The following is a 24,599-nucleotide window of genomic DNA, read 5'->3' on the forward strand; positions in this document are numbered from 1 at the left end:
GCAGCAGGATGTTAGTCCTCACACGCATGACATCATCGGATGGAGCCCAGCACAGAAACTTTTTGTCAATGTTTCTAGAATTTTGACTGAGCCTCTGTAAGCATGCTCAGCATGCATTACCATACATCCATGCGGGGTCCCCTTCAGTCTTATAATGTAGAATTCAAGGATAAAAATAAAAAAGGAGAAGAAACCCACATAGTGGAAACCCAACACTGTGGGATGGTGGGCAGGTTTTGTAAGGACAATTTGGGTAGGAGGACTTTGAAAGGAGATGCCCTGTTCCAGATTTGAAATTACCTGCCACCAGGACAAAGAGTCCCAGAGTGGTGAGGTGACTCGGATGCAAGCCTGGAGGTTCTGCATGGCCTGGTGCCACTGCGACCTCAGAATTCATTGGACCTTTTGCATGTATAGATGTGCCATATGGCCCAACATCCTCAATATATGCCAAGTTGAAACCTATTGGCTCTGTTGAATCTCTGCCATGGTGTCATTAGGTTGATGGCTCTTTGTCAAGCCAAGAAGACCTTGGCCTGAGCCATGTCTAGTAGGACTCCAATAAAGTCCAATTGATGTTACAGGCTGAGATGGGACTTGGGTTAGTTGATGACAAACCCTAGTGTCTTCAACACCTGGATGGTCAAACGTATGGACCTGTCGGCCCCCGCCCAAGAGGAACTCTTAACCAGCCAATAATCCAGATATGGGAAAACATGAACTCCCATTCCCTGAAGGTGTGCCGCTGCCATGGCTAGGTATTTCATAAAGACATGTGGGGTTGACATAAGCCCAAACGGCAGCATGCGATACTGTAAATGCTGTTTTCCCACCACAAATAGGAGATACTTCTGGTGAGTTGGGAAGATCTCAGTGTGAGTGTAGATGTCCTTCTGATCGAGGGAGCACAGCCAGTCCCCTTTTTGCAGAAAGGGGGGGGATCAAGGTGCCCAAAGAATACATCTTGAACTTTACTTTTTTGATGAATTTGTTCAAGGCCCTTAGGACTAGGTTGGGACAGAGTCCTCCTGTTTTCTTTGGTATCAGGAAGTACCTGGAGTAAAATCCCCAGCCGCTTTGCCCTTGTGAAATGGGTTCAACTGCTCTGGTTGTTAAGAGGAAGGAGAGCTCTATTAGTAGTACCTCCTGATGTGCTATTGGGCCCCAAAACGGATTCAGGAGGCAATTTGGCGGGGAAATCCTTAGGTTCAATTGGTACCCTTGATAGACAATGGACAGAACCCACTGGTCTGAGGTTACATTGGGCCACTGGTTCACGAAGAACTGCAGTCTTCCCCTGCATTGCCCTGGGTATGGGCAACTGGGCTATTCTCCCTATGATCCAGTCAAAACCCCATCCCTGAAGCTGACTGGGGTTTCGGGGCTCTTTTCTGCCTGAGATGGTTACAAAAACTCTAGTGTTATTGGCGTAAGCGAGAGGGCGGAGGATAGTATTTCCTTGGGTGGAAGAAGGACTTCCTTGGCCCTGATATCCTCCTAGATGAGGACGACAGATCAGGAGTGCTGGCAGAGAGTTGCTAAAGGATTGCATGGTGGTCCCAGATTTGGGCCACCACATCCTAAACCCTGTCTCAGAAGAGATTCTCTCCAGTGCATGGCATGTCAGCGAGTCACTCCTGCATCTCTGGTTGTAGATCCAAGGCTCACAGCCATGTATTTTCTGCATTCCAGTGACAGGAGTGTGTCTCGCTGCTGCTGAGGCAACTGCTCAGCAACATCCTGCACTTGCTTCCAGATGTCCCACGTATACTAGCTCAGATACAACTAGTAGGTAGCTATGCGGGCAATAAGCATAGCCCCTGGAACACCTTTCTCCCAAGGGCATCCATCGCTCTGTGATCCTTCCCCAGGGTGCCGAGGAATGGGTCCAACAATGCTTGGCTTTCTTGAGAGAGGATTTATTACCATCTGACGCCTGTCAAATTCGAAAGCATTCTAGACGCAATATACAGTGTCTGCCTTCTTATTCACTGGAAGCACTGTTAGGGGTTGTTCTCACATCAACAGTAACTCCAAATGAATCTCGTGTACTGGGACTGCTACGATTTCCTTGGGAGGCTACACAAACTGGAGGATATTGATCATTTTATGCCTGGTATCCTTTTTAGTCATCAACTGAAATGGGATGGCCTCCGCTATCAACCTGACAAATCCTGTGAAGGAGAGGTCCTCTGGCAGGGACTTCCTTCACTCCTCTTGAGGAGATTGATCTGAGGGGAGATGATCAGAAGCATTGTTGGAGGCCACTGATGAGTCAACCCCACTGTCATCAACCACACAGCCTTGCCCAGCGGTGCAGATACCGATGGAAGTGGGTGGGGACAGACAGGCTCTGATGCCTTTGCCAGTCTGGGGGGAGCTTCCTCCTCTGAGGAACCTGCAATGATGACCGAATTGGCAGGGGCAGACGGTGGTGCACCACAGTGCAACAACACTGTCCTATGAACTGATGCCGGCTAGGTCGGTAGCACACTGATGAGCTCTTGCAGAGATTTTAGCAGCAGCTTGAGGAGCAATGGTGCCAGTGCCACAGTATCATTACTTCATATCGCCTTCTTGGTGGCCAGCTGCACATGCCTCTCAAGTTCCTCCTCAAATATCACCAATGCCAAGACAGGTTGGGATGGAGGAGATGTGACCAGATCCTCTTCTGAACCAAGAGGAGGATCAGTGGCTGCTGATGGAGACCATGGTGCATCCCTAGCACTTATGGAGGACTAGCTCTTCTCACTGTGGCATCACTTCAAGGGCATCACAACCTGAGCTGGTGCATCCCTGTGTCTGGCATCGTGCAATGATGGGCCCTGATGCCGATGCTTCTTTGGTTTCCCTCAATGCTCAACATGGTCCTTTCCCGGTGCAGAGATCGATGAAGAGGAACCGGATATCCTGGACTTGGAGGAGCCTGACGATGGCAGGTCTCCAGCATCCCTTCCAAGTGACAGAACCAATGGCCCCACTGATGTCGATGGCTCAGTGTCCATCAGTGGAGCTCTGAGGTCCCTTGATGTTAATACCTCAAATGCCGATGGCTCAGACTTCTCTAGCCCAAAGAGGCACTCCATCTTATTGAGCCAGATCTAATGTCCTTTGGGAGTCATCTGGGCATACCTACTGCAATCTCAGACATCATGCGATGCCCCAAGGGTCCGCGATAATCATGGTCCTCATGCACTGACGGCATCGCTTAAATCCCGAGGTGGACATGTCGGTTTGAAATAAAGGACACAATGTCAAAATCGATGGCTGGCAGGCACTGAATGCACCACCGTTCGGGGGGTATCGAAGCAAAAAGAAACTTACCAATAACCACCGAAAACCCTATCTAGGACTCTAAAGGGAGAACCGGGCGGGACCCCATGTTGACCTTGCAAAGCAGTGAAGAAAAATCTTGTGAAACAAAGTTTTCCAAAATTAGGGGCAGAAGGCCAAAAAGTTAAGACAGTGAAATGACAGGTTCCGCGGAAGAGACTGAAGGGAATCTTGCATGGACACATGGTATAATGCATGCTGAGCATGCTCAATGAGACTCCGTAAAAATTCTAGAAACTTTGACATGAATGTTCCATGCTGGGCTACATCCGATGTCACCCATGTGCGAGGACTACCATCCTGCTAGTCCTCGGAGAACACTAATAACCTCTTCCAAATCTATATGCCAGGGTTTGATATTTTGAGTAGCCAGATGTAACATTTACAATCCTATATCTATAAAATCCTGCATGCCTGAACTCAACTAGGTTGCAGATTTGTAACACTTGTTAATAAAAATGATTGTCCAAAATATGAAAAAAATACATAATTATGTGCTCTAGATTTTTTGTTATTATATCTCTTTGTTCACATCATTTTTATACTGCTCCATCACAAGCCTGACCCAGTTTTCTGCCGTTCTTAAGTTATGCGGCTGCTTCTACATCTATTAAGACAAGGAGCTGGAATGGCTGAAAGCAATGTTTTGATTTGATACAATGTAAGCACTGCAGTGGGCAGATTCCTGTAAATGTATCTGCCCAGGACATGCAGATACCTGAAGGTTTCACAACCTGCCACATCCTACTCTGTCATGGATATGGGGTAGCGTTCATTAATCAACGATCCCTTTGACACTTCTCCCAGATCCTCAGAGGGATGTGTATGTGACTGACCAACTGAGTTCTTCCCCTACCATGTGCTGAAGACACAAGCCACATATTTTTTAAAAGATGTCCAATCTTTTTCTTTATCAAAATAAATATATCTGTGACACAACTGAGGATCCAGCTCGGCCTGGGGAAACCCCACAGGGCCAGCTCAAGACTTCAAGGAAAGGCAGAGAAGATTTTTCCACCTGGGCCAGTCGCCTCCCCTGCAGGTTGAGCTCTTGGGTTCTGGCAGCTGGTAGGACTTAGGCTGAGGCTGGAATCAAGGTGCAAGCTGGAACTTGGAGACACAGGCTAGAGGCAAGGCAAGACTGGATAAAAGGGCAGGGCACAAGTGGAACTAGGCTGGGCAGACTGGGTCAAGGCAAGGCACTAGCAGTATAGGGAACGGATACCAGAGACAGGACTAGGCCAGAGAAGGACAAGATAGGGACAAGACAGAACAGAATAAGGAACACAGAGGCCTGAAGGCAATGGTTCAGAAGGCCACAGGCCACTAAGCATAAAGCCTGGAGGCCTAACAGGGAGATACTAGGAGGCCCAAAAGCCACAGAGTAGAAATGGCAGAGCTAGAAGGCTCAGAGGCCACAGGACTAGGCAAGACAAAGCTAGAAGACCTGGGGGCCAGAGGGCTAGGCAAGGCAGAGCTGCAAGTCTCAGAGGCCACAGAGTGAGACAAGGTAAAACAGAGCCAAGCAGGGGGCCAAGCAGACTCGATGACAAGGCATCAGGTATTGCAAGAGGCAGGACTAAATAGGCCAAGCCCTGCTGAGTCATGAGCCCATGGAGACTATGGCTGGAGCGAAAGCAGGTGTAGCTCTATAGGGATCTCTGGTGGCAGGGAGGCTGCATAGCAGACTGGACCTTCTCAAGCCCCCCTCTCTCTGGGTCCCACCAGGCAGGAGGATCTTGGGCATTGGGGAATAGCCAGGGTGGAACTGGGCACTAGGAGTCATAGGAGACTGGGTCTGAAGGTCCATTGAGAACACCTGGGTCTGGGGTTTTTAGGAGCAAAGTTGGTGGACTAAAGTCTCTTAAAGGAAAGGCTGCAAGACTGGGATCCCTCAGAGGCAAAGTTGTAGGACTGATGGGTTCTCCTCCTGGAGCAGCAAGGCAGATTTAGGTTTCTCCCAGAGCAGCACAGCAGCCTGAAGCTCCTCCTGGAGCAGCACATCTGGCACTTGTCCTGGAGTGGCAAGGCTGGACTGAGATTCTCCTGGAGCGGAAAGACTGGTATGGCAGACTTTGGCTCCTCTCGGAGTGATATGGCTTTCTTGGGCTCCACCTGAATTGGCAAGACTGGACTGAGCTCCTCCCAGAGCAGCAAGACTAGAGCCACTATGGTAGCATTCACATCTAGAGCAGATTGTTCATAGCAGGATCTGGAACAAAACTAGAGGCTAGATTAGAACATGGTTAGATTTCTCTTCAGGAGATAAAGGCAGAGTCTGGATACTGAATACCAGATCTTTTCCAGGTAAAGATTTCCTTGCAGGTGAGTGAGGTAGAGGATCTGATATGGAGTATATCACTGGATTCTGTTTACTGATGAAGTCTGTTTTAAGGTTAGATTCTCCTGGCTGGTTGAGATACTGCTACAGAATCGGAGCTGGGAGTGGTCTCTACTACCAAGACGGTCTTTAGGGCATCATCCACAAACTCAGCTTTAATTAGAGCAGGATCACCTGCAGGTGTAGGTTCAGGGCTCTAAGAAAAGCTGTCAATTTCTATCAAGTCAATGGAAGTCACAGAGGCAGCAGATTTGGGTGATGCAGAATCCTCCCTTTCAGAGATGGATTTCAAAGGTAAATTAGCCTTAGCTGGAGATGAAATACAGATGACATGTGTAACAATTAGCATGATAGAATCAAGTGTAAGCTTGGTGTTAGAAGAAGCAGAAACACAAGAATCAAAAACAGGTACCTCTGGAACTAAAGGATAATACTTTTCTCTTTCAACTTGATCGTAATATTTCTCCCCCACTAACTTCTGCAAAGAGATATTGCTTTCAGAAAGTCAAAACAAGTGTCTTAGTCGCTGAGTGAAACTGCTTTTCTTGTTCCAGTGTCTGGTACTGTGGATTAACTTCTGTGCAATATAGAGGGTTCTATGAATGTGTGTTAACCGAAGCCAAGGGAAAAACAGGTTTCAGTTGCAAGGTTTTCCTCTTGCTTCTAATGACAACAGGGGTACTGGAGTCCTCTGATATAGAATATACCTTTTTAACTTGATAAGAAAATTATTACTTACCTGCTAATTTTCGTTCCTGTAGTACCATGGATCAGTCCAGACAGTGGGTTATGTCCCCAATCCAGCAGATGGAGTCAGCCCAAAGCTTCGAGGGGGCGTCACCTTAAGTACTACTACCCCCTCTGCAGGAGTTCAGTATCGAGTATATCAAAGCCCGAGTAAACAGAAACCCCCTGCTTGGATCAAGTTAAAACAAAACGGCAACAATAAGCCGCTGAATGTTAACGTAGGAGACTGAAACCGACCCACCAACGAGTGGTCGGGCATGAACATAGCGTGTCAACCTCCAAGAGAACGATGAAAAGAACAGTGATAAAAACTGGAAACACGTGAAACACAAACAGCAGCAGTAGGGACACTACTGTAACGGGAGACACAGTTGAACAGAATCAGCAGCCACATACAGCCGAGCAGGAATAGGACCTAGGACCCAAATGCGGTGGGCGTCTGGACTGATCCATGGTACTACAGGAACGAAAATTAGCAGGTAAGTAATAATTTTCTTTTCCCTGTACGTACCTGGATCAGTCCAGACAGTGGGATGTACCCAAGCTTCCCTAACCCGGGTGGGATCCTGCGAGGCCTGCTCGGAGGACCTGTTCGCCAAAGTGTCCCTGGACGGATGAGGCGAGATGTAGTCTGTAGTGTCTCGAGAACGTGTGCAACGACTTCCAGGTGGCCGCTCTACATATTTCTTGCGAAGATACCGAGCGGCTCTCAGCCCAGGAGGCCGCCTGAGAGCGTGTGGAATGTGCTACGATGCCGGGTGGGGGAGTCCGCCCCACCCCAATATAGGAGGCAGCAATGCCGGCCTTCAGCCATCTGGCAATGGTCGTCTTCGAGGCCTGAGATCCCTTCCGGGGACCGGACCAAAGGACGAAGAGATGGTCCGAAGTCCGGAAATCATTCGTAGCCTCCAGGTAGAGCCTCAGAGTGCGCTTGACGTCAAGGAGACGAAGAGACCGCGGCTCCGAAGAAGAGAACGATGGAAGTTCCACCGTCTGATTCACATGGAAAGTGGACACCACCTTCGGAAGGAAGGAGGGGACGGTGCGAAGTGAGACTCCCGAATCGGAGAACCGAAGATAAGGTTCTCTACACGACAGGGCCTGCAGCTCCAAAATACGCCGTGCGGAGCAGATGGCCACCAGGAACACCGCCTTGAGGGTGAGATCCTTGATTGTTGCATTCCGCAGCGGTTCAAACGGAGGTCCTGACATGGAACGCAGTACTAGATTGAGACTCCAAGAGGGACAAGGATCCCGCAGTGGAGGCCGCAAATGTTTGACCCCCTTGAGAAAACGGGCGATGTCCGGGTGTCGCCACAGAGATCCTCCGTCGCGCAGGAGGGAGCCAAGAGCGGCCACTTGAACCCGAAGTGAGTTGTAAGCGAGCCCCTTGTCCACCCCTTCTTGTAGGAACTGGAGGATCTGAGAGACCGACGCCTCCGAGGGTCTTGTGTTCAGGCCGGTACACCACAGCTCGAACACCTTCCAGACCCGCACATAGGCCACCGACGTCGAGGTCTTTCGGGAGCGCAGCAGCGTGGACACTACCGCCTCCGGGTATCCCCGTCGTCGGAGGCGACGCCTCTCAAAAGCCAGGCCACAAGACAGAAGAGTTCTGCCTGGTCGAAAAATACTGGGCCCTGGTGGAGGAGGCGGGGAAGATGTCCCAGCCGGATGGGTCCTTCGATTACTAGGTGAAGGAGGTCCGCAAACCAAGGTCGTCTCGGCCACTCTGGCGCGACGAAGATGACGGTCCCCCGATGAGCCTCTATCCGTCGTAGTAGCCTTCCCACCAGCGGCCACGGGGGGAACGCGTATAGAAGCAGATCGGCCGGCCACGGGAGCGCGAGAGCATCGACGTCCTCCGCCCCCCGTTCTCTCCGGCGACTGAAGAAACGAGGCGCCTTGGTGTTTTGAGCGGATGCCATAAGATCCAGGTGGGGGGGACCCCACCGCCGAACGATGAGCTGCATGGCCTCGTCGGAGAGGGCCCACTCTCCGGGATCCAGGAGCTGGCGACTGAGGAAATCCGCCTGGACGTTGTCCACGCCCGCTATGTGCGAGGCCGCCAGACGGGCCAGGTGCCGTTCCGCCCACTGCATCAACATCGCCGCCTCGAGCGCGACCTGCGGACTGCGGGTGCCTCCCTGTCGGTTGATGTAGGCCACCGTGGTCGCGTTGTCCGACAGGATTCTGACTTCCCGATTCCGAAGGAGCGGCAGGAAGTGAAGCAGCGCCAGCCTGACCGCTCTGGTCTCCAGACGATTGATGGACCACGCCAACTCTTCCGCGGACCACGTCCCCTGCGTGGCGCTGCGGTCGCAGACTGCCCCCCAGCCTACGAGACTGGCGTCGGTGGTAACCACTACCCAATTTGGTAGCTCGAGGGACACGCCGCGAGCCAGATTCTCCGGGACCATCCACCAGTCCAAGCTGCTCCATGCAAACTGGGGCAGCGGGAGTATCACCTGGTAGTCCTGCGAGAGTGGTTTCCAGCGGGATAGGAGTGCTCTCTGTAGCGGCCGGAGGTGCGCAAATGCCCAAGGAACCATGTCGATGGTGGAGCCCATCACCCCCAGGAGCTGTAGATAGTCCCAGGAGGTGGGAGCTGGTAATGCAGAGAACCGCTGTATGTGCTCCCGCAGGGAGTGCGCCTTGTCCTGTCGTAGAAAAACCGCCCCCAGACGGGTGTCGAAGGTCGCTCCCAAGAAATCCAAGCGCTGCGAAGGCACGAGGGAGCTCTTGGAGAAGTTCACCACCCAACCCAGGGACTGCAGGAACTCTATCACCCTGGCCACTGCCGCCTGGCCATGCCGAAAAGACTTCGCCCGTATGAGCCAGTCGTCCAAATAAGGATGAACTAGAATACCCTCCTTCCGAAGGGCAGCCGCCACAACTACCATGATCTTGGTGAAGGTGCGTGGGGCCGTTGCCAGGCCGAATGGAAGCGCCACAAACTGGAAATGTTGATCCAGAATCTTGAACCGTAGTAACCGATGATGCTCCTGGCGAATGGGGATATGAAGGTAGCCCTCCGTCAAGTCCAAGGAGGCCAAGAACTCCCCTTGGTGTACCGCCGCGATCACCGAACGCAGCGTTTCCATGCGGAACCGGATCACCCTGAGGGACTTGTTGACTTCCTTCAGGTCCAGTATGGGGCGGAAGGAGCCGTCTTTCTTTGGTACTACGAAGTAGATGGAATAATGGCCCGAGCCCACCTCTCCGGAGGGTACGGGCACAATGGCGCCTATCTCCCACAGTCTGTCCAACGTCGACTGCACCGCCCTTCGCTTGATGGCCGAGCCGCAGGGCGAGAAGATGAACCGACCCTTCGGAGCGCGGGCAAGTTCCAAAGCGTAGCCGCGTCCTATGGTGTCCAAGACCCACTGATCCGAGGTGATCCGTGCCCACTCCTCGTAGAAGAACGCCAGCCGCCCTCCAATCGTGGGGACGGTGGAGTGGGCGAGCTGAACATCATTGAGAGGACTTGGGTGAAGGTTGTCCCGCCGTGGAAGCGGGGCGCGCGGGGCGGCGCCCGCGAAAGGAGCAAGACCAGGGCTGAGACCTGGGGGCAGGGGGCCGAGCCGCCGCCGGCCTATAGCTCCTATAGCGCCTTTGCGCTCTGGCTCTAGTCCTGGAGGACGAAAAAGCCCTGGTGGAGCGATATCTGTCTTCCGGCAGGCGATGGACCGCGTTTTCCCCCAGAGACTTGATGATCTGGTCCAGATCCTCGCCGAACAGGAACTTACCCCTGAATGGCAGGGAACCCAGACTCGACTTGGAGGACGTGTCCGCCGCCCAGTTGCGTAGCCATAGGAGTCGACGTGCCGCCACCACCGAGGCCATGGAGCGGGCAAGGACCCGAAACAGATCGTAGGAAGCGTCCGCCCCGTATGCCACCGCAGCTTCCAGTCTATCCGCCTGGGACGTGAGCAATAGCTGCACCCAGAGAAGACTGGCCCGCTGGGCAAGCGAGCTGCACATCGCAGCCCGCAGCCCCACTGCGGAGGCCTCGAAGACCCGCTTGAGGAAGACTTCCAACTTGCGATCCTGCGTATCCCTTAGCGCTGCTCCACCCGTCACCGGTATAGTCGTTCTCTTCGTGACCGTCGACACCGTGGAGTCCACTCTGGGTACCTTGATGAGATCCAGAAAATCTTCCGGCAGCGGATACAGCCTCTCCATGGCGCGGCTGCCCTTCAGCGCGGCTTCCGGGGCATCCCATTCCCTGGTGAGAAGCTGCAGGAACGACTCGTGAATGGGAAAAGCCCGAGCCCTCGGGCGAAGGGCGGCCAGCACCGGGTCTCCCTTCTTTGAGGAGGTGACTACAACGGGCGCGACGGGAGCTGGCGGATCCGGCGGAGGGTCAAGGTCCAACCCCTGAATGATCTGGGGGATCAGGTCATCCAGCTCTTCCCGCTGGAAGAGACGTAGCGTGCGCGGATCCTCACCTTCTGAAGTGGAGTCCCCTTGACCCGCCGCCGCAGGGTCCGACCCAGGGGAAGCTGGTGCCGACCCAAGGCCCCCCGAGCCCACCGGGAGCCATGGTTGGCTGGGGGGCTGTGTGGCCCCCATGCCCGCCGGAGCGGGGGGGGCCGGATAGGAGGGCGAAGGTCGCGGTAGCTTGGGTGGTGGCGGATCCGAGAGCGCAGCCAGGTCCTGCAGGTAAGCCGTATGCATCAGACAGATAAACTCCGGGGAAAATCCCGGTCTAGTCGGGGGGACCTCCGCGGGTGGGGGCCCCTGGGGACCCTGCCCCAGCGGGCCTTCCTCCGGGTCTGTCTCAGGTATTAACCTCGGGGGTGAACCCTCCGAAGCTTCCTCGTCCCCCCGCGCTGCCTGGGCCCCTTCAGGGCGCAGCGCATGCAAGATGGCCGCCGTTCCCGCCAGGAATGGGGGAGGGGCCAGCCCGCGCCGCCCGGGCAAGGCTGTCATGGAGGACCGAAGAGTGAGGGACCGAGAAGTGCCTTCCCCCCCCGGGGAGGCACCGCGCACAAATTCCCTCCCTTGAGACGCGCGATCCAGGCTCGCCACAGGCCGAGCAACGCGCTGGCCTCGGCATCCGGAGCAAGTTTCAAACAGTCCCCGACAGCCCAGAACGCCTGGAAACCCGGGGGAGGGGCCGCGAGACGGATCGCCGCTGCGGGGGGGCCCTGGTGGCCTGCGCTACCTGCCGAAGAGAAAAACGGCGCCGCGGGGGGGCCTTCCTGGCCGCACAACCCGCTGGTGACGATCAGCCCTCTCCCCGCTGCAGCCCACGAGGAGCCGCAAAATGGCCGCGGGAGAGGGTGAAGACGCTAGCAGGCCGGAGCACCGGCAGCCGCGTGCAACCTAGCTGTAAAGAAGAAAGGAAAAACAGCCCAAAACAAAATCTCACTTACCCCGGAGCAGCAACGACTAGCGCCGGTAGAGAGGAAAGGGAGAGACAGAGAGCAAGGAGAAAGCCACGCCTCTCCAATTACCCAAATTTTTTTTTTTTTTTTTTTTTTTAAATACAACTTGATCCAAACAATCTAAACAAACCTACAGAAACCAGAGCCCCAAACAAACAAGGGACGCAAAAGAAATAGGTGATAGGAAACGGGAGCAAGCCCAGATTCCACTACTCGCATCTGCTGGAGTCAGAAGATACTGAACTCCTGCAGAGGGGGTAGTAGTACTTAAGGTGACGCCCCCTCGAAGCTTTGGGCTGACTCCATCTGCTGGATTGGGGACATAACCCACTGTCTGGACTGATCCAGGTACGTACAGGGAATGTTGTGTTTCTCTCTCACTGCTTTCTTCTAATATTGCCTTCAAAAGGAATTAAGACAGGCAGTTTTAGCAATTGATCATGATGTTTTTCTTTTTTCGGTGTCTGATGCTGCAGATTAACTACAGGGTGATCTAGCGATCTCTATAAGTACACGTTAAGTGAAGGTGGGAACAGGTTTTACTTGCAAGGCTTTTTCCCTGTTTCTAATTACAATTGACAAAAGGGAGTTCTCTGACACAGAAGGTACCTTTACTCCTTGATTGCAGCATTTCTCTTTCACTGCTATATAAGGAAAGAGGTTACCTTTAAGAGGAACAGACAAACCACAGACTTAATTGGCTTGGTTTTTACCTTCTCATAATGGGGAAAGCAGACATTAGAAGTTTTTAATACAGATGATAGCTTAGCTTGAATGTTACAAAGACCTACCTCTTCAAAGGTCAGTTGTTCTGTGACTGAATCTTGGTCTTAGAAGTTGGTTTACTAGCGGCATAGTGAAAACAGGTTACTTCAAAGCAGCTGTTTACTACATAACATTTTTTACATCTCTTAAAGGGGGTTGCAGGATTAGGAAGACTATGGTGATGACATAACCTGTTCAAACGGTGGACTCATGCATTGGCAACCCATGCATTCCCAGTAACAAGGGATATAAGGTAGTGCTCTAGTAATTGCAGCTTTTGGAATAGGTATTTGGTCAGAAATTAGTTGAGGCACCTTAAAATAAAGGCAATCCTCTAGAGCAGAGCTTTCCAAACTGTGTGTCGGGACACGTTAGTGTGGCGCCTGCAGTGTGCAGGTGTGTCTCGCAAGCCCGGTCAAATCTGATGCGAGTTTGGGCTTTTTTTTTTCTAGAGATTCACTTTTTTTTTTCAGTTTATGGGTTGCTTATTATTGGGTGATTTTTGCTGTCAATCGCATTTTTTTGGGGGGCTTGGTGGGTGGAACGAGCCCAGCCATCCTTGCATTGGCTGCTGCTGCCGATGAGGCCTGGCCATGAGGAGTACTGACTGCAAGCAGCAGTGTCTGGTGATCATGGAAGGGAGTGAAGCACTTAACTGGCAACAATCAAAAAGACGAGGTACATGAGTGTGGGGGCCAGACATGTGCTGGGGGGAGAGAGATGAGTGAGTGGGGGGCAAACGTGCTGGGGGGACAGACATGTGCTTGAGGGGGAGAGATATGAGTGTGTGGGGGCCAGACATGTGCTGGGGGGAGGAGAGAGATGAGTGTGTGGGGGCCAGACATGTGCTGGGGGGAGGAGAGAGATGAGTGTGTGGGGGACAGACAATTTGTTTTATTATTGTTTCTCATAAATTATAACAATAACATGAATCTTGGAATATATATTTTTAATATAAATTTAAGGTTTTCATGAGATAGATTGTGTCGTGAAAAAGAAAATTATTATTTACCTGCTAATTTTCGTTCCTGTAGTACCATGGATCAGTCCATTTTATTTATGTATATATTTAAGGAAACATACATAAATTGTCGAAATACGTTTCGTTCGTTTAACCTTTAACCTCTGGTTTGCTAGTAGACTGAATTACCGTGTCGTGAAATTATGTTTGTCTAAAAAGTGTGTCACCAACATGAAAAGTTTGGAAAGCTCTGCTCTAGAGACATGGAATTCACACATTTGCACCCCTTGCAGGCAGGATTCGGGAATTTACACATGAAATATGTTGTAAATCCTGAGGGGCTATGACCTTGGCATTGAGAGCAAACTCAGTATAGAGCTCAAGATTCAAAAGGATTAAAAGAATTTTCACTGGGCTTACTAGGCAAGCAAGGAGTCCTGAACCCTCTCCCGTGGGGACGGTATGGCCTTGTCATTCTGTCACAACAGAGGGTCCGGCTAAGGCAGGGGAATCTCTCATACGGGCAGCTCAGGACTTCAAGGCAGAGAATATCTTCTGCCTGGACTAACCACTTCCCCCGTAGGTTGAGCCTTGGGTTCTGGCAGCTGGCAGGACTTGGGCTGAGGCTGTAACTTGGAGACACAGGCTGGAGACAAGGACTGGGTATTGAGGCAAAGCAGGACTGGCCACTGGGGATAGACAGGACACTGAGGCAAGGTAAGACTGGACACAAGGGCTGGGCACAAATGGAATTAAGCTGGGAGATTGGAACAAGGCAAGGTAAGGCACTGGCAATACAGGTAACAGATATAAGGGATAGGAATAAAATGGACAAGACAGAACAGAACAAGGGTATAAAGGCAGCAGTTCAGAAGACCTGACAGGGAGATACTAAGAGACCCGGAGACCGCAGGCTAGGCAAGGCAGAGCGAGGAGACTGTCCAGAGACCACAGGACTTGGCAAAACAAAGCTGGAAGGCTCAGAGGCTAAAGGACTAGGCAAGGCAGAGCTGGAAGGCCCAGAGGACTAGGCAAGAGAGAGATGGAAGGCCACAGAGCAAGACAAGGTAGAACAGGCCAAGCAGGGAGCCAAGTGGCCTCGATGACATGGTATCAGATATTGCAATAGGCCAAGCTCTGCTGAGTCCTAACAATCTGCTTCTAGCCCCCTCCTTCAGCAAACTCATCCTAAACCTACAGTGGCTAAGGAAATTATACACACTCTTCCAAAATGCTCATCTTTTGTATAGCCTCAAAGTAAAATGCATTAAACCAGGTTTTGTTACATGTATCCACACGTTCTATCCCACAACTGCCAAGTGAAAAATATATTCCAGAATTCCTTTAAAAATGAAGGAGAAATAAAAACATGGAATATTTTAGTTAGTTAAGTGTCTACCCTGTTGTTCTTCTGTAGCTATTCTAAATACTTAAAGTTGGTGTAAACACCTTTAAAAGTGCATAAGTTAACTGACCCACCTGTGATAAATTGTACTTATTCCCATGATGGGAGGTTAAATTCAGCAGTTCTTATTGGTGTTCTCTGCTGGGTAGTACATTTCAAATCAAAGACCCAATCATGAGCACCAAGGAGCTGTCAAAATAATTCTGGGACAAAGCTGTGGAAAGACACAGACTTAGGGATAGGTACAAAAGAATTGTTAAGTCCTTGAATATCTCTTGGAGCATGGTCAAGATAATTATTAAGAAGTGGAAGGTGTATGGTTCCAACAAAACCCTGCGTAGATCAGACCATCCCTCCAAACTGAATGATCGAGACAGATCAGCAGGCAACCAAGAGGCCAATGGCAACTTTGAAATAGGTAAAGGTTTTCATGACTAAGACTGGTAAAAGTGTGCAGCTGACAATATCCCAAGCATTCTACAAATCTGGACTGTATGGTAAGCTGGCAAGAAGGAAGTCACTACTCAAACCCACTATGAATCCTGTTCAAAGTATTCAAAGAATATGCAGAGGATGCTTTAGCCATGTAGCAAAAAGTATTGTGGTCTGACAAAACTAAAATAGAATGTTTTAGCCTGGATGCAAAGTGTTATGTTTGGTGCAAATTTGAAGCAGCACATCACCTAGAGATCATCCCTAATGTGAAGCATGGTGGTAGCAGCAGCATGTTATGGAGAGGTTTCGCAGAGGAAGGAACTGGGGCACTTGTCAGGATAGAAGGGACAATGAATGGAGAAAAGTGCAGAAAAGTTCTTGAGGAAAACCTGCTGCCCTCTGCAAGAAAGCTGAAACTGGGACAGAAGTTCAACTTCAACATGACAACAACCCAAAGCACATAGCCAAAGTTACACTGGAGTGGCTAAGGAGTGAAAAAGTAAATGTCTTGGAGTGGCCCAGTCAGAGTCCCAACATCTATACTTGAAGGTTGCGGTCCATCAACATTCCCCGAGGAACCTGGCAGAGCTTGAACAGTTTTGTAAAGAAGCATGATCTAATATTGACAAATCTAGATTCATGAAGTTGGTGGAGACCTATCCCACAACACTCACAACTATAATTGCTGCCAAAGGTGCTTCCACCAAGTATTGACTCTGGGGTGGAAACATCCAATTGGATTTCAGTTTTGCTTTTTGGATATCTACCGTATTTTTCACTCCATAAGACGCACTTTTTTTTCCCCCAAAAGTGGGGGGAAAATGTCTGTGCGTCTTATGGAGCGAATATTAAAAAAACAAAACAAAAAAAAAACCTAACTACAACTTTCCCCCCCTCCCCCCTCACAAGACTTGCCAAAAGTCCCTGGTGGTCCAGCAGGGGTCCGGGAGCAATCTCCTGCACTCGGGCTGTCGGCTGCCAGTATTCAAAATGGCGCCGATAGCCTTTGCCTTTACTATGTCACAGGGGCTACTGGTGCCATTGGTCAGCCCCTGTCACATGGTAGGAGCAATGGATGGCCGGCACCATCTTGTGCTCCTACAATATGACAGGGGCTGACCAATGGCACCAGTAGCCCCTATGACATAGTAAGGGCAAAGGCTATCTGCGCCATTTTGAATACTGACAGCAGACGGCCCGAGTGCAGGAGATCGCTCCCGGACCCCCAATGGACCACCAGGGACTTTTGGGAAGTCTTGCGGGGGTCAGGAGGGGGGGGGGGTTGTAGTTAGTTAAATTTAAAGGGTTGGGATGGGGAATGGGGACAATAAAACATTTTATGCCCTCCCCTAACTTGCTCCATAAGACGCACAGTCGCCTGGGAACAGAGCTGGTTTAGCACACCATTTTTTTTTTTAATTTTCTCGCTCTGAATCCTAGGTGCGTCTTATGGAGCGAAAAATACGGTATATGCTTTGTTTTCCAATGAAACATTTTAGGCCATGAAAAGTGTCGAGCATGGTGTGTTGATCAGTGGGAAAAAAATGCCCCATTGATGCACTGAAATAACAAAATGTGAAAAATGCCACTGTATATGGTTAAAGAATCATACTATTGTGGCTCCTGTGTGCCACAGAAAAGGTGCAGAGTGTATAATGTTTGAGAGATTGGTGTTTCCTCCTAAGGGAAATTGGCAAGGGTATTATGAAAGGGGAAAGGTTCCAAAAAGTGTGAGGTCATCCAATGGTCAGAGGGGGAGTGTATTGTAACGCTCTGACAGACAGACTGGGTTTTGGAAAAGGTATATTACTCTGGTTAGGGGGCTCCCTCAGAGTCAGCAAGCCAGGAGGAGATGGCGGCTGTGACCACCTCCCAGGGTTTCAGGGGAAAGCAAAGGATTCTAAGAACATAAGAAAATGCCATACTGGGTCAGACCAAGGGTCCATCAAGCCCAGCATCCTGTTTCCAACAGTGGCCAATCCAGGCCACAAGAACCTGGCAAGTACCCAAAAACTAAGTCTATTCCATGTAACCATTGCTAATGGCAGTGGCTATTCTCTAAGTGAACTTAATAGCAGGTAATGGACTTCTCCTCCAAGAACTTATCCAATCCTTTTTTAAACACAGCTATACTAACTGCACTAACCACATTCTCTGGCAACAAATTCCAGAGTTTAATTGTGCGTTGAGTAAAAAAGAACTTTCTCCGATTAGTTTTAAATGTGCCCCATGCTAACTTCATGGAGTGCCCCCTAGTCTTTCTACTATCCGAAAGAGTAAATAAACCGATTCACATCTACCCGTTCTAGACCTCTCATGATTTTAAACACCTCTATCATATCCCCCCTCAGCCGTCTCTTCTCCAAGCTGAAAAGTCCTAACCTCTTTAGTCTTTCCTCACAGGGGAGTTGTTCCATTCCCCTTATCATTTTGGTAGCCCTTCTCTGTACCTTCTCCATCGCAATTATATCTTTTTTGAGATGCGGCGACCAGAATTGTACACAGTATTCAAGGTGCGGTCTCACCATGGAGCGATACAGAGGCATTATGACATTTTCCGTTTTATTCACCATTCCCTTTCTAATAATTCCCAACATTCTGTTTGCTTTTTTGACTGCCGCAGCACACTGAACCGACGATTTCAATGTGTTATCCACTATGACACCTAGATCTCTTTCTTGGGTTGTAGCACCTAATATGGAACCCAACATCGTGTAATTATAGCATGGGTTATTTTTCCCTATATGCATCACCTTGCACTTATCCACATTAAATTTCATCTGCCATTTTGATGCCCAATTTTCCAGTCTCACAAGGTCTTCCTGCAATTTATCACAATCTGCTTGTGATTTAACTACTCTGCACAATTTTGTGTCATCTGCAAATTTGATTATCTCACTCGTCGTATTTCTTTCCAGATCATTTATAAATATATTGAACAGTAAGGGTCCCAATACAGATCCCTGAGGCACTCCACTGTCCACTCCCTTCCACTGAGAAAATTGCCCATTTAATCCTACTCTCTGTTTCCTGTCTTTTAGCCAGTTTGCAATCCACGAAAGGACATTGCCACCTATCCCATGACTTTTTACTTTTCCTAGAAGCCTCTCATGAGGAACTTTGTCAAACGCCTTCTGAAAATCCAAGTATACTATATCTACCGGTTCACCTTTATCCACATGTTTATTAACTCCTTCAAAAAAGTGAAGCAGATTTGTGAGGCAAGACTTGCCCTGGGTAAAGCCATGCTGACTTTGTTCCATTAAACCATGTCTTTCTATATGTTCTGTGATTTTGATGTTTAGAACACTTTCCACTATTTTTCCTGGCACTGAAGTCAGGCTAACCGGTCTGTAGTTTCCCGGATCGCCCCTGGAGCCCTTTTTAAATATTGGGGTTACATTTGCTATCCTCCAGTCTTCAGGTACAATGGATGATTTTAATGATAAGTTACCAATTTTTACTAATAGGTCTGAAATTTCATTTTTTAGTTCCTTCAGAACTCTGGGGTGTATACCAGTGTATACCAGATTCTGGCAGAGTCCCACAGGTATCTTAGGAAGCCTGAGTAAAGTGAAAGACAACTAAAGAATTTAATATTGGAATTACAGAGTGAATAAAGGAACTGCAAGGAGGGCATTCAGGATGGAAACCCTGTGCCTGATTGGAGTCTCTGAGCAGGGTCGGGGAGCAGCATTCCATCTACAGAAGAGAGTGAGTTGCATTGCAGTCATCCTAAAAGATGTAACAAACTGGATTTAAGCTGTCGTGAATGCTAAGGAAGCCGGGCCTAGTTAAAGGCTGAAGACAGATTTGTACATAGAATGGTGATTTGAATTTGTTATGAACTCTTGGAAAAGGATTGAAATTGAAATTGCGGATTTTTATGGAAGTGTGATTTGGAGCACACCATCTGTAGTGGATAGTGAATTTGTGGAGGTGTTTAGGAGTGTGTCCTCGGCTCAGTTTGGCCTTGCAGTTTATCTTCCCCCAGTCCACAACCCAGCTGAGACTGATTTCCTCACTTTGTGTGAGTTATCCCAGGCACCCCGAAGCTGAGAAGGTGACCTCAGAAGGACTGATCCCACTTTAATTTAAAAAATCATAATAAAAATGTAGCAATAAAACTCAGTTCACTAAGAAAAGAACAAATTGGCACCGCCAATGGTGTTATTAACTTGCCTCAATGCAATCAATACTGCATCCTCAGCTATGCAGCTCTTTATTCTGTTATGATACCTCCGCTGTATACAAGTTTCTCTGCACTCATTTCTATGGGCTGAAAGAAAGCATGGAAAACCATACACAAAATCATGAAGTCTCGCCTCAAACACACACACTGTCAGCCCCTTTTTCAGTGTAATTTGTCCTGCATTTTCTGAGTTTTACAGAAAAGTATCTCTCACCTGTAACTGAACTGCTTTTCACAGAAGCTGCACTGCAGCAAGCTGACCCCAGGATCACGCTGATGACTGATGTAGTCTGAGTAGGTCAAAAGCAGTTCACACCTGTCACACTTGTGCACCGAGTCATGGAGCCTCTCATCTCTATCCCTTGCATCCCAGCCGCTTCCTATATGCATGTCTGCCATTACAGACTCACTCTTTGACACTCTGACTCTGCCAAGTATCCTGACATCATTTCCTGGTAGATGACTGAAGTTCTGGGAGTCTGAAGTACTATCAGCTCTTGCATCGTCACACATAATTATGTTTTCATCCCCCATACTCTCACTGGAGGTACCAGGGCTTCCTGGGGTGGTGCTTTCTTGAGCACATCTTGGACTGAGACAAGAGTCTGTCCTGGTTTCACAGGCTCTCCCAAGTCTGCCATTCCTGGAGAGAGATTTGCTTAGAAACAGGCCGGGACTTGGGGCAGCAATGGCATCCTTGAGTAGAATGTGCTCTTTGTGTTGTTTTGTCGTGTCTTTCAACTGCACTGCAGGTTCATATTTTCTCCTAATGTCACTGTAGCTTGGCATACTGCTACTTATCATGGCTTCAGCCATGCTGCTCCTAGTCTTTATGCTTTCAGCCTCTCTGAAGTCCACAACCACCAAGTCTGCCTGTGAGCTGCCATTCTCCTCTTTTGTTGTGAGGCTGGCTGAGTTGTGGCCTATGCTACCTGTCTGCAGGCTGAGGGGCAAACTCACCTGCAGCACCTGAGCTGCCTGCACAAAATCTTGTACATGGCAGCTGGGAATCTTATATGTGTAGAAGAACTCCAGCAAGTGACTGAAGCCTTCCAAGCAAACAGTATCCAGCACCAGAAACGGCTGCTGCTCATTTCTGCTTAGGGCTGCATAAAAGTAACCGCTGCAAGCAGAGAGCACATTTTTATGGGCAAGGAATATTTTACCTTCCACCATCACAGAAACATCACAGAACAGGCCCATAGACTTCTGCTCATTCAGCTTCTGAAGAACAGTCCAACCATGGCCTTCGGGAGAGCTCCCAGGAAAATCCATTTCTTTGTTTCCTCAATATAAATGGCAAGGTAGCATGCATAAGCTTGAATTTTGGTAAAATCACATGGAACAAAATAAAACTGATGACAACTGTTACAAGCCAGTCTGAGGCTGGCTGTGGTTCCAGAACTCAACACTTTGCTTGCATGATCTTCAGACTTGTGGATGTAGAGTTGGGTTAGCTGCCTCAGTTGCTCTGCATTTCATTCCAACTGTCTGTTTACAAGCATTGCTTCTGCTGGTCCTTACACCCTATAAAAAGAAAGACAAATCTAAATATGAGGAATATTTGAAGGCAGGAGTTTATTTTTAATAAAAGAAAAGACTGCACCAGTCATACTTTAGTCAACTGAACCAGAAACTGGACTGTTATTATTCATTCTATACCTACTTCACCCTTATGACTATACACTTATGATATCCACCACCTCTATTAAACACCCAGGAAAAAAAAAACCCTACAATGAAGCAGGAATGATCATTTAAGATTAACTAAATTGGGAAAGCATGTGTTGCACAAATTAGGTGCATTTCTCTTCTCTCTTCGATAGCCTGGTTGTGCCATCCTAGTCGTCATGCTAACAAGCTGGACCCAGCAGAACTGCTCCCATCACTCGGGAAATCTTTGCCAAGAGGTGGCGGGATAGGAAAGCACACGGGACCATGCTGTTGGGAAAAGCACAACCCACTGCGGTCACAGAACAGCTTCCCCTACCTACTTCTGCCATGTCTGCCTCATACACGTGTACAGACAAATGAACAGACATAGCAAATGAAATAGGCACATTTGACTTATGAAGCACATCTAAAAGAACATACTAAATAAAAAGTTTATTTCATAGTTACTGTTATGCAGCTGAATGCAACACGTGATTTACAATTAAATCTAGAATAGAAAGTCAGCATTTCAAATCCAGCCCAATGTAGCCTTTAAAACATATTTTTTAAATATATGCAGATTACAAAGGGATTCTGCTACTGCAAGGACTGGGAAACAAATCTCACTCTGCACCTCAGATCAGGAAAGATGGAAGTGCTGCAGAGGTAACTCAGCTACCAAGATGTATTGGTGAAGCAAAGTCAGTGTGATCATTTTCAGAAGAGAGTGGTGTACAAGGATGGGCAGAGAAGCTCCAAACAAGGTGTAGATGTGGAGAAGGCACCTGAAAGAAAAAAAAGGAATAGTAAAAAAAAAAAAAAAAAAGTAGAAAACAAATCACACCCAACATTTTCCCATCAATAAAATCACTCTTACTAACATGCTATCGAATTACAGAGCCCCAACAGAAACCCTGCACCTCCAATTCTGCAAACAGGCACTCTGCATCCACAGAAACACCCTTTATAACTGATGTAGAGAAGATTAAGGATGCTTCCCCTTACCGCTAACCACACAAGCAAAACTATTGAAGTTTTGGTGTCATCTCAGTAACAGCAACATAAATGCCCTCCACTACCAGGCACTCTATGAAGTAACAGTGTAAAAATCATACTCTGCACCTATGTAGCAAACCTACCATACTAAAATGGCACTAACTCCCAGGGCTCACACAGAAACAGTACTACCTACAAAAACGCAACACTGCAAATACTACAATAGACCCCAGCCCAGAATAGCAATAGAGCTCTTACTGGGAAGTGCAGATTGGAAAACAGAGCTAGTTGAACTGCTATAGATCCCAATACAGAACCTATGGGGTAGATTTTAAAAAGCATTTACTCGAGCAAAACTGGTTTTTGCTCGAGTAAATACACTTTACTCAAGTAAGTGGGCTTTTCAAAATTGCTACAATATATGCCATTGAATTGTCCATAGGATTTACTCAAGTAAGTGCACTTTACTCGAGTAAATAGCTTTTGAAAATTGCTACGATAGTATGTCACATTTACATGCGTAACTCCTTTGAAAATGACCCCCTATATGTAGAAGAATACTTCACCCTGATCACGCATGCCAAACATCCTCATCAAATACAGAAGTGACCACAAACTATGGCAGGGGTGGAAGGAAATTAGAATAAAAAAGCCACCAATAAGGGCCCTGAACTCAGTGGTCGGAGTAACAGATAAGTATGAGAAACTAAGTGTGAAAGCTTGCTGGGCAGACTGGATGGGCCTATTGGTCTTCTTCTGCCGACATTTCTATGTTTCTATGTAACTAGAAACAGAAATAAGCAGTCAAAAACTGAATGGGAAACCCCAAGAATCAAGACTCCGTATGCAATGCAGTACGGGAGAAATAGAAATATATTTCTTCCTGTGCAAATTTGAAATTTAAACTTACCCATTAATTTCCTTTCCTTGAGTCCTGACATACCAGTCCAGACAAGTGGAATTAACGCTTTCACCAGCAGATGGAGGCAGAGAACTCCTTCCTTTTTTTTTGACATCTTCTCCATATATTCTGGGATAGCAGAACTTGACAACAGTAGCTTCTTGCTCTAGATTCCTCCCTGTTACTAATTTAATGTTGTGCCCTTCTACTTAGTAAATAGAAGAGAAAAAGAAAAAGAAAGTTTGCTTATCATAAATGGTGTTTTCTGTAAATAGCAGGATGAATTAGACAAGATCTGTGCGTGATGTTATCTGGTAGCACTGAACAGAACTGTCTCTCCAAGCTAGTAGAGCTTTTGAGCTCTACTGAGCATGTATGGGAGTTGCCATTGAATCTCCTCAGTCTGTTACAAAACTGTTAGACTAGGATAGTCTGCGTCTAAAGAAGAAGATAGGCATCTCATATCTAATGAATAGAGATGTGAATCGGAACCGGAATCGGTTCCGATTCACATCGTGATTTTTTTTTCATGCAGCCCGATCGGGTTTTTTTTTTTTTTTTTTATCGGCTGCACCCGAGCCGATAAACAAAAAACCCACCCCGACCCTTTAAAACGGATCCCTTAGCTTCCCCCACCCTCCGGACCCCCCCCAAAAAACTTTTTACAAGTACCTGGTGGTCCAGTGGGAGTCCCGGGAGCGATCTCCCGCTCTCGGGCCGTCGGCTGCCACTAATAAAAATGGCACCGATGGCCCTTTGCCCCTACCATGTGACAGGGTATCCGTGCCATTGGCCGGCCCCTGTCACATGGTAGGAGCACTGGATGGCCCGCGCCATTTTTAAAGTTGGCGCTGGCCGTCCATTACTCCTACCATGTGACAGGGGCCGGTCAATGGCACGGATACCCTGTCACATGGTAAGGGCAAAGTGCCATCGGAGCCACTTTTATTAGTGGCAGCCGACGGCCCGAGAGCGGGAGATCGCTCCCGGGACTCCCACTGGACCACCAGATACTTGTAAAACATTTTGGGGGGGTCTGGAGGGTGGGGGAAGCTAAGGGATCCATTTTAAAGGGTCGGGGTGGGTTTAGGGGTTGTTTTTGTTTGCCGTTTTTCCCGCCCTCCCCCAAAACGATAAGAGAACCCCACGAACAATTTTGTAGGGTTTTCCTATCGGTTTCGGGAAGCCCCCGATTTCTGACGACTTTGAAAATATCGTACGATATTTTCAATCGTCAGAAGCACAATTCACATCCCTACTAATGAATCCTATCTATGAAGACCACCATTTATAGTAAGCAAACTTGCTTTTTCCATCAATAAGCATAGTTGAATTAGATATGAACTGTGGAGAGACCCAAGCTGAGGTTTGCAGTGGAGCATTTGTTTCAAGCAACCTGGACTCTACCATGGAGAGCAGACTATTTCTGTAGCAAATGGTGCAGCATCGGTTTTCCCACTGCACTGTACGTGGAAGT

At 48.6% G+C, this 24,599-nt stretch overlaps 1 protein-coding gene across 2 annotated transcripts in view; it reads right to left on the reverse strand.

The window, feature by feature from the left end:
• Nucleotides 1-24,599, reverse strand: part of LOC115092255 (myoneurin-like) — a 109,522-nt gene that overhangs the window by 67,099 nt on the left and 17,824 nt on the right. For both annotated transcript variants that reach the window (XM_029603003.1, XM_029602993.1), the window contains exons 2-3: nucleotides 21,860-22,010; nucleotides 19,787-21,099 (exon numbers count right to left, since the gene is read on the reverse strand). In XM_029603003.1, the coding sequence (XP_029458863.1) occupies nucleotides 19,787-20,847 (1,061 nt within the window). In that variant the 5' untranslated portion in view covers nucleotides 20,848-21,099; nucleotides 21,860-22,010. The remainder of the gene's footprint in view (nucleotides 1-19,786; nucleotides 21,100-21,859; nucleotides 22,011-24,599) is intronic.

Source organism: Rhinatrema bivittatum, chromosome 1 (assembly GCF_901001135.1).
Source record: "Rhinatrema bivittatum chromosome 1, aRhiBiv1.1, whole genome shotgun sequence".
Taxonomy (NCBI): domain Eukaryota; kingdom Metazoa; phylum Chordata; class Amphibia; order Gymnophiona; family Rhinatrematidae; genus Rhinatrema; species Rhinatrema bivittatum.